The following is a 15,549-nucleotide window of genomic DNA, read 5'->3' on the forward strand; positions in this document are numbered from 1 at the left end:
GAAGTGTGAAAGAATGCTCATGTTGCGGCCAGACACTAAATGATCGGATGAGACCAGTCTTACTGATTGGAGGATGAAGGTTTGAGTCGACCAAGTGTCTGGAACAAAGTTGACTGATATGCCCGTCGATATGTTATTTATGTTACCATGGGAATGTATGAATGAAATTTTCGAATGGATGTCTTTATTTTGTAGTCTTTGTCTAGCCTGTCTATCCATGCTAGTCTTGATAGCTTGCCGAAATTAACATCTTAACCATAAGGAAACCCTACTGTACCCCATGCTTAAGCAGTAGACTCCGCCGCACCCCAACCGCCGCCACCGGCCGTCATAATGACAACCCGGTCGTGAATTTTCACAGCCACCGTGTTCTTGCCGCCAATATTGATCCGGCGCTCCTCACCTGTCTCAGGGTCTCGCGAGATCCACAGGTTCAGACCTGGCTGAGCATCCTGGCCTCCCTCCAGCCCATAAGGCCGGTGCACACGCCGCTCCGACAAAATTGAACATTGCATGGGCGCAAGGAATTCGATGTCTCGTACCACACCCTCGCCGCCAGGGTTTTTGCCCTGGCCGCCTGAGCCCTCGCGCAGCGTAAACTGCCGCAGCATGGTCGGGTAGCGCTTCTCCAGGATCTCTGGGTCTGTAATGCGCGTGTTGGTCATATGGACATGAATACCGGACTCACCTTTCCAAGATGGTCCGGCGCCGCTGCCACCTGCAATGGTTTCGTAGTATCCAAATCCGGGGGTGACCACCGCGCCCGTTGTAGGGTCGACTTTCGCATCGGTGCCGAAAGTCAAGTTGTTGCAGCAGCCCTGGGATGCAGCACAGGCCCGGAAGGCTTTGAGCACGACATCCGTGATACGCTGCGATGTCACCACGTTGCCACCCACCACAGCAGCGGTCTTAGTGGGGGACAAAATGCTGGGTGATGGAACACGGATATCAATCGGAGACAGACACCCCTGGTTCAGCGGCACATCCGCATTGATCATGCACCGCAGGCAGTAGATGATTGCCGAGTGCGTGATAGCAATCGGTGCGTTCCAGCTGCCGTACACCTCCGGGCCAGTACCATCAAAGTCAAAAACGGCCGATCCGTTGGAGCCATCTATGGTGATCTTGAGCTTGATAGGAGTTCCATCATCCATGTAGTCAACCGCCTCCAATGGCTGCCCATTAAACTTATGATGCAGGCCCTTGAGCAGATTGCGCACAGCTGTTTCAGCTGTCGCCTGGATGGCGTACATGTACTTCTGCACGGTTTCCACCCCATATTCGGTGAACAGTCCTTGGATCAAGCTGATGCCGCGCGTGTTGGCAGCAATCTGCGCTTTGAGATCGGACAGGTTGTCACTGATACATCGCGCGCCAGCGCAGCCGGGATACTGGGCTGGCTTCGTAACAAGCAACTCGATCAGACGCGCCTCATCTAGAACGCCATTGCTGACAATCTTGTCACCTTCGATGGAGGCGCCCTCTTGCCACAGCTCTGTGGATTTGGGTGGCATCGATCCAGGCAGAATCCCGCCAATGTCAGCATGATGGCCGCGAGAGGCGACATAGAACATGATCTCGGTACCTCCGGGCCGGTCAAACACCGGAGTAATGACCTAAATAGACAGGATTAGCCGTCGAAGTTAAATGCGGCATGGCCATATCTCGTACCGTGATATCAGGCAGGTGAGTTCCACCGCAGCTGGGGTGGTTGGCAACCAGCACATCGCCGTCTTTCAAATTACCCAGCCATTTCTGGTGTTGATAGCGCACCGCGAACTGCATGGACCCCAGGTGCACAGGTACGTGGGGTGCGTTGGCCACCAATCCTCCATCAGGAGAGAACAAGGCGCACGAGAAATCCAAACGCTCTTTGATGTTGGTTGAAACCGAGGTCTTTTGTAGTGTGCGGCCCATCTGCTCAGCGATGGACATAAAACGATGACCAAAAATGCTGAGGCGGATGGGATCAATTGCAGATGATACGAGGGCTTCGGCAGGAGTGGTGATCAGCTCGTCCTTCAGGTCGACAACAATGCATGTGTCCAGCAGGTTCGCCACCGCGTTGGGAGCAACAACGATCGTCTGCGTCTTATCGATGATGACAGCCGGGCCGGTGATGCGGGTGTGCTTCTCTAGCTGATCAAGAAGGTACACAGGGGTGCTGACCCGACTGGGGAAGCCGTCAAAGTAGGCCGAGATGGTGTTAGCGGGTGCCATTGTGACATCCTGCATTTTGGCCTTTTTCAACTGAGCCAATGGGCTCCGCTCTGTGCGTACCTTAGAAGAGGCGATGGTGCGGACACGGATATCGTCGACCAGAACTGGCCGATCAGAGTTGAAGTTGAATTCTCGACGATGGCGGACACGGAACTCGTCGAGAAAGTCCGATGAAGTTTCGGGCCGCAGGATCATCAAACTTGTGTCCGAACCCTCATACCGCATATTGAGGTACTGCTCGTGGCGCACTTGACCAGGCAAAAAACCTTGGGTTTGCATCTCCTTTGTTGCGGCAGCCGCCATCTCATCGAAGCGCTGGAGCAGATTGGAGTGAGAGGCCAGGTAGTCAGACGAAACTGGCTCTTGGGACTCTTTGACGACCTCTGCCAGTGCCAAACCGTAGGCCGACAGGACCGACGAATACTTGTGGATGATGATGCGTGAAATTCCTAGGGAGGCGGCAACCGAGCATGCATGTTGACCACCAGCACCGCCAAAGCAAGCGAGGTGATGAGATGCGGTTTCAAAGCCGCGAGCTTCGGTGAGGTTGCGAATGGGCCGAGCCATGGACTCGTCGGCGACTTTGAGGAATCCCAATGCCACTTCCTCGGGGGTATATTCTGGCTGGGAGTGGTGCCGGCGCTCGACATTGATCTTCTGGGTCAATTCATTGAAGAGTCGAGCGGTAGCCTCAGTATCTAGAGGCTGATCTTCCTTGGGTCCAAAGATGTGAGGGAAGTACTCTGGCAATAGTCGGCCGAGGAAGAGGTTGGCATCTGTCACCGTCAATGGGCCGCCCTTTCGGTAGCATGCGGGACCAGGATGCGCGCTGGCTGACTCTGGGCCAACATAAAAGAGGCCATTGCGCCATGCTAGAATAGAACCGCCTCCGGCAGCCACAGTGTTGATATCAAGTTGGGGTGACTGGATCAAGACGCCGGCAACCTTCGAACCGAAGACATGCTCCAAGTGACCGTCGAAGCGCGACACATCAGTGGAGGTGCCGCCCATGTCAAATCCAATGACCGGGGTTCGCTCAGTAGGATCATAGCTCGTGGCAGCAAAGCCCACCACGCCGGCGGCGGGACCGGACAGGATCGCCTTCAGCCCACTGAACTTGCGAAAGTCGACCAGTCCTCCATCTGACTGCATGAATTCAAAGCGGCAGTCTTGTTGGTTTTCCAGTCCCCCTTCAAAGCTGGAATTGATCGAGTCGATATAGGTCTTTATGACCGGAGTGAGGTACGCATCTGCGGCCGCGGACATGCCTCGGGGCACAATCTTGATCATAGGCTGCAGCTTGGACGATAGAGTGACGGAGAAGCCCATCTGCTCTGCAATTTCTCCGATCTGGCGTTCGTGATCTGGGTAGGCGAACGAGTGGAGGAGGGCCACGGAGAGAGACTGGTACCCTTGCTCTTTTAGTCGCTGGAGATCCGTCCGCACGTGCGAAAGGTCGAGTTCTTGCACAATGCGGAACTTCTCCCCGGTCACACCCTCCACGATGCGTGCTCCAGCAAAGCATTCACTATCGGCGACAGGGTGGCAGGGGAGGACTCGCTCGTTGACCTCGACTACATCTTCCGGCAGCACTCCCGGGCGAGCCATGGACAGATCGAAGATGGCCGGTCGCGATTGGTCGCCAATCTTGAGCAAATCTCGGAAGCCTTTGGTGGTGAATAGCACCGAGCGGGCTCCCTTGCGCTCTAGAAGGGCATTGGTCGCAACCGTAGTGCCCATTCGGAGACAGCCGATGCGGTCCAGTTTCAGTGGCCGGCCACGCGGGTGTGGGGTTCCCGTAGCCAGCTCAAGAATCTGGCGGATGCCTTCGGTGGGTGCATCCTGGTAGTGGGAGGGATCCACGGACAGGAGCTTCAAGATGATGTCTGGACGGCCCGGGACAATCGCATGGACGTCGGTGAAAGTACCTCCACGGTCAATGGAGATGGTGATTTTGCCGGAGCCCGCCATGACTGATACGGAGAAACAGAGGAACGTGGGATGGACAAACCCGGCAGTTATGCGGGGGCCCTTTCATATATAACCAAGTCGCACCCAATCTGGTCTCCAGTGGGTGTACTACGGATCGAGGCCAGTCACGTGTCGGCCCGATACCCTCGGCAACGGCCCGGCGAGATAGTATATCGGGAGGAGCGGCCGAGAGAGGAGGATGGTGGTGATGATGATGCATGGAACATGAATAAATTAATTCGTTACAACTGAATAAGGGCTTGTCATGCTTAAGTCTCCATATCCCGTTTCATTGTTACAGCTATCATAGTCTTATCGTCGTAGCGTATTCTCAATCCACTCCGCGTCCATGTCAATGTCGATTTGATCCAACGCGCCTTCCCAGAGTGCCGGGTCATCATTGGGATCAAACTGGAAGGAGATGTCGTTGAATGATGAGAGGCCTGGCAGCGGCCAGTCGGTGGGAGGGACTGGGGACGGCGGTTGTTCGCCCGCCAGACTTGCCGGCTGCCCACTTTTGGGCGTCGCGGGGGCTGCTGCGACAGGAGAACTGGTGGATTCGGCCGCAGTCACCACGGATTTGGGTCCAATGGAAGCCCGGAGTTCTAGTAACAAGGAATGACGCGACCCAAGATACGTATTCCCGCGATCTGCCATGCTGCGAAGGAGATTCAGTGCGGTTTCCATCGCCCGCGCATTGGTGTCGTCGTGTGGGAACGCCGCGTTCACCATGACCAACAACAGCGCCGCCGAGAAGATGTACTCCCCGTCGAGGTAACCATAAGTCGCTGGAAGATTGAGTCAATGGCAACAAGTCTCTCATGGGTGCTCCATCTACTTACCAACCAGATTGTGCTTCGCTGCCGCCTCTATGATCGAGGTCGTGGCCCGAGCAGCCGTGATGCAGCTATCAATGACCGCGACGGTGTTTGGGGCCAGCCCATCTTTCCAATCTTCGGTAGATGACCCCATCATACCTGCATCCAGTCGACGCTGGATGATATAGAAAACCAGTGGCCGTGCAGTCATGTTGACACAAGAATAAAAGTGCAAGTTGATTGACACTGCTTCCCGGTTGATGTGCATGTCGAGTGCAGAGAAATCGATGCGCAGACCATCCGGCACCTGTCGCAGCCAGCTAGACAGGTCATTGGTAATACTTTGAACGGAAGCGATCAAATTGGACCCGGAGCGAGGCTTTTTACGGTAGATCTCTAGATGGTTCAAATCATCAGCATTGGCACAAGGATAACACGTGGATATGAAAAACCTTCTCCAATCCGGCCTAGAATGCGAGAGAGCTGGGTATAGTGAGTCAAGACAATTGACGGCCATGGGTCGGATGTCATTCCCTCCTGTAAAGATATCAGAATCGGTACTCGAGGACAGCCTCGTAATGACTCACTACTGTTACAGGCCATGTGGTGCCGATATCTTCGTCATGGATTGTGATTGGGTTACCCGATTTAACAGAAAGCAACCTGTCAACCGACGGGTGTCAGTTTCATTTGTAAACCACTCGGGTATGGGCGATGCTACCGGTCTAGGCTGTAGACCGACCACCACACTCGACGTCGGCGGTTACGGTCTGCTTCACTGATATCTGGATGGGATACTTCTTGGTGGAGTCCGAGGGAGATTGCCATCCGCAATGCCAGTCCAATCTAACACCATTCATTAGTAGTCAGAGAATAAAACATGAGGAAACACGACCTACATAAAGGAAGGCGGCATCTCGGCGGTTGAGATTCTGCATGTAGTACGCGACATAGCAGATCACCTCAACGAAGAAGATCGACCCTTCTTCATGAATATCGGGCAGGAATCGTAACGCATGTTTGAAATATTTGAACCCCGGGGGCCCGTCATCGCCCGACCATTGGTTGACCGAGTACATCAGCCCAAACGCAATGACCAACATGGTCTGGCAATAGACCAAGCAGGACTCGCGATGCGAGAAATCGGGGGGTTGGCGGTAGACTAAACCTAATCGCTCCTCAAACTCCACGGGCTGGATAAGGGAAAAGATGGTGCCGATGTAGGCATACTGGACCCAAAAGAGTCGCTTAGCGAACTCGAAGGGTGGCAGCTGTGGCAGTGACCCCATCACCGGCCGTCGCAGGGACGAAGGGTCATCGTAAAGCGGCCGCACATCCCACGCCAGATTGGAGGAGCTGGGGTTTAAGCGCTTGGCCAGATGGGTGGCGGATGAGGCGCCCACAGAGTCTGAAAGAAAGAAGAACAAAATCAGTGGAGGCTTTCCGAGTCGCAGGAAGTGGGCGTACGATGTTCGCCGGAGCGATTCAAGAACAAATTGTCGGTGCCTTTGTACCACCAGTCGTCCCGTTCGGATGATCCCTCGCCATCGGAGTAGCGGGTGGACGGGTTGGAGGGCACACTGGAGGGCACGTTCGACGGTCGGTCTATTTCTGCCGCGTCAGAACTGATGCGACCAGGTTGCTAGCGAGACGGACCTTGTGTGCCTGTGGCTTGCGACCGCAGTTGACGGTAGTAGCTGGGCCCGCAGTATCAGCATCGTCGGACTGCTGGGGAAGGGGAGGGAAATGTTAGCCTACCTCTCCGTGATCGAGACGCGCTTCTCAGCCTCGGAGTAGACGCACGACCTGCCCACATCGACGCATGCCGCGCAGGGCAGTGGGGGTTTTCCGGCGCAGCGAGTCTTGCGGCTGCGGCAGCGGTTGCATCTGCGTCGATCCGATCAGCGGGAGAAGGAATCAGGATCCCCGGGGATCAATTCTTCACCTACGCTACTATCGACCGGCGCGTCGAGGGATCCTCCGACCGGCGCGACCCGCCTCCAGCTTTGGCATGGACCATCTCAGCATCACACGAAGCCGGGATGAAGACGAATGTGGGGGAGGAAGAGAAGGAAGCACCGGGCTTTCCCCGAGTTTCTCCACACGGGCGGGTGGTGCCTTCTCGTCGGGCCGACATCTCGATCACGGAGGAAGTATAACTATGAGAACCGGAGGTGCCTAGGCTATGGCCGCCACTACGTCTCAACATTGAATTGCTTTTTCAGAAGTAGTGAATTGCCTACGCACTGCCTCACCCATCATGATCCTCGCTTCCTCCTGATATCAATCCCGGTACGGCATCATCAGAAAATGGCCACCCCATTCGGTGGGCTGGCCACGCCGCCGGGTACGTTCAAGGGCACGCTACTGAAAAAGAAGCTCCATCGGCGTCTCTTGCGACACTCCTGGCTGAGGCGCTCCAGATCAAACAATTCCCCGATCGGAATGCCCCAGCCCGCGAGCAACCACTCGTGCAGGAAGAAATCTCGGTTGTGGCACGGATAGGCCTCAAAGCTAGGGTGGTCTCCCGCGACGGCAGCGAAGCTGTTCTCCCAGATCCAGCGCAGGGTGGCTTCGGATGATTCGACGCCGATGATGGGTGGCGCGGCGTGGCTCGCTAACTCCTGGCATTCGGCCGGGGACAGTCGTTCATACGCTCGTGTCCAGCCGGTGCGGACAAACAGGATATCCCCGGGCCGGAAGGTGGTGTTCTGGCTGGCGGCTACCTCTTGCAGCACCGATACGGGGATGGACTGGCTTTGGAAGCAGTTCACTTCTGTCCCATTCGCCTCAGCCCACCCCGCGTAGTCCAGCAGCACGCCGCGACCAACGATGCCGCCATTCGCCGCCCACACTAGACGATCGGAGTCAACGAGGGAGTGGTGGAGATGGATGCTCGCCTACCGTGAATGCCATTCCGTGTGGAGGTTTGGATGTCTTGCAGGGTGCAGCCGTTGAAGTAGAAGCCTTCCCGGGAACCAAAGTGCCGAAATCCATCCCACTGGGAGCTGCTCTGGGTATTGAAAAGCAGGACATCGTCATTGACGTGCCGGGGCGCCTTATTCTTGACGGTGTGCTCCAGGGCTGCTCGTCCGAAGCAGGGCGTTTTCATGCTGTCCAGTGGCCAGTCGGTCGACACGCGCACTCCCTCGACGATCTCTTTCGCCGCCGCCGCAGTATTCTCCGGAGTCAAGAGGTTCAGCATCCCACGCTGGTCCTGATCGCCGAACAAACCCCAGGCGTTCCCGGGAGGTCCATCCTTGCGGAGCGGGAGGGCGTCGAATGCAGGCTTCGAGGTCGCCATGATGTATCGGTGGTGGAGGAGATGCTATCCCAAACAGCAGAAGGCGCTTTTCTGGCCGTCCATCCCTCTCTACCCCGCATCCCGCGCGGCTATACGTTCGGGCCGGAGACATCGGGCCATCCAGCCATGCAGTAGCCGATCTGGTGGCCTCACGATGGTCTCCGGGGACTCCTCCACGTGACCCCGCCGCTGCTCCACCGGATCAGCCGGTATGAATCCCAGCCGATCCTCATCTGCCTGTCGTCATCGCCACTCGGAGAATTCACGTGGCCAGACACAGACAGGCACAGTTGTTTCAGAATCCCCATCCGCACAGAAGGGATGTCTCAACGGGGATGGGTCGGAAGGCCTCCTCGGCCAATGCGGCTTGCGTCGTCGACCCGCCCTGGTGGCCAATTCTGGATGATTGTGGACGAGTAGTGTGCGGTCGGATCACGGAGTCGATTGTGCACCGGTCCATCTGACCTCTGGCCGACTCCTCGCGGCCTCTCCGCGGATGTCGTGACTCTTGATTCTCAACGGGAGACTGGGTCGCCCGAGGGCGAGGGACGGCCGGTGGAGCAGCCCAGGAGGCCGATGACGAACGACAGCCCCGGAGACGATGGATCCCCCCTGTGGCAGACCCTCATCAGTGTCCGGTACCTCCAATCAAAGCGCTCGAGGGGTCCAAAAATATCCATCTATGTAGTCCACTGTGCTTTGATGAAAATCTCCTGTGGACGATCGATGTCTTTTCTTCAAGACCACTCCCTGTCCAAGCCATAACTAACCCAACTTCCTCACAACGCCACCTACGCAGTATCCCCCCGAGATTAGAGGCCCGTTGCGAAGAGGTAGATGGACTATTCGTGGACGCCCTGTCACTGGTATTGAAGCTCCGGTGGCTGCCTAACTTGTCTTTTTCTTCCTTCGTCTGGTCGGAGATCGTGGATTCTGTCTGATTGGGCCCTCCGTCTATCACCATAGTTGGATCCTTGCCCGCCGGGGAGCTGTTCACCATGGGCACGCCTTTACCAACATCACCCCGCTCGCCTCGCTCGCCCGTGTCGGCCCATTCGCCGCAGCCGAGTGAGAGTAGCAGGTATTCCCACAACTTTCCTCATCGTGAGGTAAGTGACACGACCTCGAAGTATAGAGATCCCCGAGACTAATGTCGACTGTGTATGTGAAGCCCCAGGCGTACGGTTACGAGGAAAAGAACGAGCACGCAGAGAGCCAACAGTCCTTGCTCTACCGCCAACCGAGCCCGTTGAATGCGTCCTATGACGATCCATATGCCTCGACGGATTCCCTGCGCCGCTATACCCTGCATGATCCCGGCGTCACCATCTTCCCCGATGGCCCATATCAAGAACCCGCGGGGGGACTGAATCGCCGCTCGGGAGTTCAAACCCCCATGTCTGAAACCCCGTCGGAAGCGTGGCAGCAACGGCAGGCACCTGGTTCCGGGCTGCGCCGGTACGCGACTCGAAAAATCAAGCTGGTGCAGGGCTCGGTGCTGAGCGTGGATTATCCGGTCCCGAGTGCCATCCAGAATGCGATCCAGAGGGAGTACCGGGAATCGGAAGAAGGCTTCCCAGAAGAATTTACCCATCTGCGGTACACGGCGGCCACTTGTGATCCGGATGAATTTACCCTGCGAAACGGCTACAATTTGCGACCCGCCATGTACAACCGCCACACGGAGTTGCTGATCGCCGTCACCTATTACAACGAAGATAAAGTGCTGACGTCGCGGACCTTGCACGGTGTCATGCAAAATATCCGAGATATCGTCAACCTGAAAAAATCCGAGTTCTGGAACAAGGGTGGACCCGCCTGGCAGAAGATTGTGTGTTGTATGGTGTTCGATGGGATTGATCCCTGTGACAAGAACACTCTCGACGTGCTGGCTACCATTGGTGTCTATCAAGATGGGATCATGAAGCGATCCGTCGATGGTCGAGAAACCGTCGCACATATTGTACGTTTTGAACCCATGATCCCTCTTCCCCTATCGCATGCTCGAACTTCTGGCCTATTGTCGGAAATCACCGACTAACGAGTAACAGTTCGAATACACCACCCAGCTCTCCGTTACCGCCAACCAGCAGTTGATTCGTCCTCAAGGTAACGAATCGACCAATCTCCCGCCGGTCCAGATGATTTTCTGCATGAAGCAAAAGAACAGCAAGAAGATCAACTCCCACCGTTGGTTATTTAATGGATTTAGCCGAATCCTCAACCCTGAAGTAGTGATTCTGATTGATGCTGGTACGAAACCAGGCAAAAAATCCCTTTTAGCCTTGTGGGAATCATTCTACAATGACAAGAATTTGGGTGGATCATGCGGTGAGATCCATGCGATGCTGGGCCCGGGTTGGAAGAATCTCATGAATCCCCTTGTGGCGGCGCAGAACTTCGAGTACAAGATCTCTAACATTCTGGACAAGCCGTTGGAAAGCTCATTTGGGTATGTTAGTGTGTTACCGGGTGCTTTCTCAGCGTACCGCTACCGCGCTATCATGGGTCGACCCCTCGAGCAGTACTTCCATGGTGATCACACACTCTCCCGACAGCTAGGCAAGAAGGGTATCGAGGGTATGAACATTTTCAAAAAGAATATGTTCCTTGCCGAAGATCGTATTCTTTGCTTTGAACTGGTCGCTAAGGCCGGGTTCAAGTGGCATTTGACCTATGTGAAGGCGTCCAAGGGTGAGACCGATGTTCCGGAGGGATCGGCTGAGTTCATCAGCCAGCGGCGCCGGTGGCTGAATGGATCCTTTGCGGCCAGTTTGTACGCCATCATGCACTTTGGTCGGATCTACAAGAGTGGTCACAACATCATCCGGCTGTTTTTCCTCCATGTGCAGATGATCTACAATTGTGCCGGTCTCATCATGACTTGGTTCTCATTGGGTAAGGGTTACGTTACTCCTTTTTTTGAGTGTATAGCCACTAACATGTTATAGCTTCCTTTTGGCTCACCACGTCGGTGATCATGGATCTTGTGGGAACGCCGAGCGAAGCCAACAAATTCAAAGGATGGCCCTTCGGGAATGATGCAACTCCGATTGTCAATAACTTCCTCAAGTATGGGTACATCTTTTTCCTGATGCTGCAGTTCATCCTGGCCCTAGGGAACCGACCAAAAGGGTAAGCCATGAGATTATACATTCCTCGCTCGATTCCTAGAAAGCTGACTGGCGCAGCTCCCGTTTGCCCTATACACTTTCTTTTGCCTATTTTAGCATTGTCCAAGCCTATGTCCTGGTCTTGTCATTCTACTTGGTCAAGAATGCTTTCACCGGTGGCACCATGGATTTTCACTGGAATGACGGCGTGAGTGCCTTTATATCATCGTTCTTTAGCTCCGCCAGTGCAGGTATCGTCCTGATTGCACTGGTTTCCACATATGGCGTTTACTTCGTGGCCAGTTTCCTATATATGGATCCCTGGCATATGTTCACCTCTTCGTGGGCGTACTTCATGGGTATGACCTGTGCGATCAATGTGCTTATGGTCTATGCCTTCTGTAACTGGCACGACGTTTCCTGGGGTACCAAAGGATCCGACAAGGGCGACGCGTTGCCGGCGGCGCAGACCAAGAAGGACGACGCCAAGTCAAATTTTATCGAAGAGGTCGACAAGCCACAGGCCGACATCGACAGCCAGTTCGAGTCTACGGTGAAGCGGGCACTCGCGCCGTATGCGGAACCGGAGGAGAAGGAAGACAAGAATATGGATGACTCGTACAAGGCCTTCCGGACCAACCTGGTGTTGCTCTGGATCTTCAGTAATCTGGTCCTGGCGCTTTGCATCACGAGCCAGGATGTCTCACGCTTGTGTCTCACGGTAAGCATCCCCGTTCTCTCTGCAATTCCATGTTTCGCCGTCCACTGACTTGCACAGAACACATCGACTGACCGCACCTCCCATTACTTCTCGGCCGTTCTATGGACCACTGCCGGCTTGTCGCTGTTCCGCTTCATTGGATCCCTCTGGTTCCTGGGCAAGTCTGGCATCCTCTGCTGCGTCTCCCGGCGATAAGCGGCTGATCTTGCTTCTCTGTACCTATCACCTACTGGGTCTCTGTAATGTGCTTAGGTTGTCTTTTGGGATAGACATTTTATTTTGGATTGAGCCTGGTTTGGGGTTCTCAATGTCTGCATTGTCGGGTTGGCATAGTTTTTGATTCGATCCCGCGCTTGGGAGTCTTATGTATAGTTGGAATTGATCACGTTGCATTATTGGGAACAATCACGCTTTGCCATTTGGTATTATGATTCACTCATCTCCAGCTTCGGCATCGCACGCTGGGCAGCCCCCTCTCGCTCGGCCGTGATGGCGGAGCACAGCCTTCCGAAAAAACCGAATGCTGACAAGGCCTTGACAGGCTTATTGGTGAACACCGGCGGGCGGCATGTCAACAACACCATTCAGGCAACTCAATCCGCTTCGCCGAGCATTCTCAACCACCATTCTCCTTTGTGGGTATGTGCCACTACTGGCCAGTAGTGGCCTGGCTCAAGAGACTTTCGTCTACATATGCACACCACCGTCATTGCCCGCGCCCCCCCCCGCATACGAAGGGTGGATCGCCCCGGACGGTGGATCAATATTCCAAAGTCGGTGCGTCTCCAGGACCGTTGATTTGTTGCTGCCTTCCCTTCATGGAGCCGACACTTTTCTAGTGGCGGTTGGCTGAGGTACCGTTCTCCCATGTCCCATCTGAAGCAGTGGTTTAGGCCTGCCTAGACATTTGGCAATGATGCCATTCCGAGATGAACACTCGCGTCACTTGCCTTTAAGGGCCCTGGGCCCGGCATGCTGAGGCATTTTCAGCAATGCTCATTCCGCCGAGGATTAATTGATTGGTAAACTATATAACCGATCTCATGCTCGGTGCGGGTCGCGCGCTGCCCTCCTTTCCTAAATACCTATTTCCTCTACGTGGCCTCTCCTCCGTCTGCTAGTTCTTGCTATACTATACTCTTCCCCAATGGCGCAATACATCCCCAGTGTCTCTTCTGAGTCTCTTCTGGACAAGGTTGTCCTGATCACCGGTAGACCATCCCCTGACTCCCCGCACTGCTTCCACCCCTCCATCCTGCTGTGGCTCACACGCGCTGTGTAGGAGGTTCCAATGGCATCGGTGCAAGTCTAGTCCGACAGTGCCTAGAAAATGGCGCCAATGTTTGTTTTGGCGACCTTGACAACATCACTGGTGAGCGTCTAATGAGGAAGTGCCTCGAAGTGTTCCATCCGGCGGAAGAACACCTGGCTCCCCGAGTCGTTTTCCAGGCAACCGACGTCACCAACTATGATTCGGTTTTGGGTCTGTTTGACCTGGCCTTCAAGACTTATAGTCGTATCGATCACGTTGTCTCGGCGGCTGGTATCGTAGAGATTGGCAACTGGTTCGATTTCGGTCTCACGCTGCAGACGGTTCGCCAGGTAAGTTAAGTCCTTTTATCGCACTTGGTATATAAGCTAGGGGCACTAGAAGTGACCGGTCTTGTCAGAAACCCACCCACAAGGTACTGGATGTTAATCTTCTCGGTTCCATGTATGTCTCGCGCATTGCCTCGGTCTACCTTCGCCACAATCGTGGCCCGGATGCCGACCGATCCATTCTGCTCTTTTCATCCGCGGCCGGATTCAAAGACAGCCCATCTTTGTTTGTCTACCAAGCATCCAAACATGGCGTAACGGGCCTTATGCGCTCACTGCGCAGCTACATCTCGTCCCCATATAAGCACAGCCTGCGGATTAACACTATCTGCCCCTGGGTGACCGAGACCGACACCATTAAGAAGATCGAGCAGAAGTGGAAGCAGGCCAATCTGCCAACCAACAGTCCCCAAGAAGTCGCGGCTGTGGCTGCCGGCGTGCTTGCCGACCAATCCCTTAATGGCTCGTCCATGTTTGTTGAGGGTGGCCGAGCCTGGGAGATTGAAGAAAATATTAACCGGCTTGAGACCCAGTGGCTGGGTGAGGCACCATCGAAGGCTTTGGCAATGGGACAGGAGCTACTTGATGATGGAGCCATCTGGACCGCAACTCTTCGCAAGAAGAGCAGCATTTCGAGTGGTGTTCCGCCCGGTGTTCCGCCCAGCAAGCTTGAAGGCGTTCAGAACGGCATTGGAAAAGAACAAGTGAATGGCCAGACGAATGGCCAGACGAATGGACTGACCAATGGAGTGCACTAGAGGTATATGCCCTTGAAATTGCCCTTGACTTTTTTTTTACTCGATACCCATCATCATTTGCGACTACCGGCCAAATTTCAGTTCGTTCGATAAACCGGATACAGGGGATACACCAGGATATATGTAGATAGTCCATTGGCTTAGTGGACGTTGCCTCCTTTTTATGCGCATAAATTGAACTGAATTGGACTCTGCTACTTCCCTCTTGATACCCACTTTTTGTTGTCCACATGGTGATCATGTAGATGCATCCCCCGCAAGTGGATCGGAAGTGGATATCCCATGTGTCTGCTGGAGTCAACCCAGTTTCCCCAGTTACTCAGTTGCAGCAGTGGGAAGCTGGCGCTCATTGACATCCACATTGGCTCCTTTTCTCTCTTTCTCCTTGGAATTAAAAAATGGTTGCCGATCTTTCACCTTGACTGCTCCTGACTCTGGATCGGATTCAATGCCGACCGATTGCGTCATCCTTTAGCGATAATGCCCGATTTCTCCCTAAAGCCACCGCTTCAAAGAGAAAGAGAAAAAAGAAAGAAAAAGAAGGGGAGATACAGCATTTATAGCATAGGAACAATAAACCATCATTTACAGTCTAGACCAAGGATTCAGCACACGTTGCTAGGATCACACTGTCTGACGACTATCCCTGAGAGAATGTGAGAGAATCATGTCGGTAAAAGGTCATACAGTGCACTAACTCGGTTTTATCTGACCGTGTACCATTTGCCAGAGGAAGTTCATGCCTGAGAAGGCAATTTATTACCCCTTGCTCTGCAACAGACCCCCTTTTTAGTGTCTGCATTCCATAGAACGCTCAAACTCCAAAATATATATCTCTCATGGCTCTATATATTCTTAGGAAACTTCCCTACTATTTTAAAATCATTATTAGCGACTATCACTGCTAGCTTTAGTCATAGTTAGCCTCCACACCTCTTTGAACCTAAAGAAGCACGCAATACAGTACTAGAAGAGACTCACGGCGAGAGGTGTAGGCCTCTTGAAGTTTAGCCGTAGAATCCCACTGTATTTGCATGTTGTCACC

At 54.2% G+C, this 15,549-nt stretch overlaps 5 protein-coding genes across 5 annotated transcripts; 2 read left to right on the forward strand and 3 right to left on the reverse strand.

Annotated features, from left to right (window-relative positions):
• Window positions 1-284: 284 nt before the first annotated feature.
• N7510_009428 (5-oxoprolinase) lies at window positions 285-4,191 on the reverse strand (the record flags this gene model as incomplete). The annotated part of the gene is made up of 2 exons (XM_056981353.1): window positions 285-1,616; window positions 1,672-4,191. 2 exons carry the CDS (start codon window positions 4,189-4,191, stop codon window positions 285-287), a joined length of 3,852 nt encoding a protein of 1,283 aa, XP_056831562.1.
• A 312-nt stretch (window positions 4,192-4,503) lies between these two features.
• Window positions 4,504-8,313, reverse strand: N7510_009429 (transcription factor domain-containing protein; the record flags this gene model as incomplete). Its single annotated transcript, XM_056981354.1, has 9 exons — window positions 4,504-4,979; window positions 5,034-5,403; window positions 5,597-5,672; window positions 5,731-5,855; window positions 5,909-6,417; window positions 6,477-6,651; window positions 6,813-6,896; window positions 7,328-7,863; window positions 7,914-8,313. 9 exons carry the CDS (start codon window positions 8,311-8,313, stop codon window positions 4,504-4,506), a joined length of 2,751 nt encoding a protein of 916 aa, XP_056831563.1.
• Window positions 8,314-8,608: 295 nt separating this feature from the next.
• N7510_009430 (uncharacterized protein) lies at window positions 8,609-9,313 on the reverse strand (the record flags this gene model as incomplete). The annotated part of the gene is made up of 2 exons (XM_056981355.1): window positions 8,609-8,925; window positions 9,178-9,313. 2 exons carry the CDS (start codon window positions 9,311-9,313, stop codon window positions 8,609-8,611), a joined length of 453 nt encoding a protein of 150 aa, XP_056831564.1.
• On the forward strand, window positions 9,312-12,342 carry N7510_009431 (uncharacterized protein; the record flags this gene model as incomplete). Its single annotated transcript, XM_056981356.1, has 6 exons — window positions 9,312-9,422; window positions 9,485-10,276; window positions 10,365-11,211; window positions 11,265-11,448; window positions 11,505-12,147; window positions 12,205-12,342. 6 exons carry the CDS (start codon window positions 9,312-9,314, stop codon window positions 12,340-12,342), a joined length of 2,715 nt encoding a protein of 904 aa, XP_056831565.1.
• Window positions 12,343-13,294: 952 nt separating this feature from the next.
• On the forward strand, window positions 13,295-14,504 carry N7510_009432 (putative 3-hydroxyacyl-CoA dehydrogenase; the record flags this gene model as incomplete). The annotated part of the gene is made up of 3 exons (XM_056981357.1): window positions 13,295-13,358; window positions 13,430-13,749; window positions 13,818-14,504. 3 exons carry the CDS (start codon window positions 13,295-13,297, stop codon window positions 14,502-14,504), a joined length of 1,071 nt encoding a protein of 356 aa, XP_056831566.1.
• Window positions 14,505-15,549: the final 1,045 nt, after the last annotated feature.

The sequence above is a fragment of the Penicillium lagena genome (assembly GCF_028827675.1).
Source record: "Penicillium lagena strain IBT 129212 chromosome Unknown utg000006l_segment0_segment0, whole genome shotgun sequence".
Taxonomy (NCBI): Eukaryota; Fungi; Ascomycota; class Eurotiomycetes; order Eurotiales; family Aspergillaceae; genus Penicillium; species Penicillium lagena.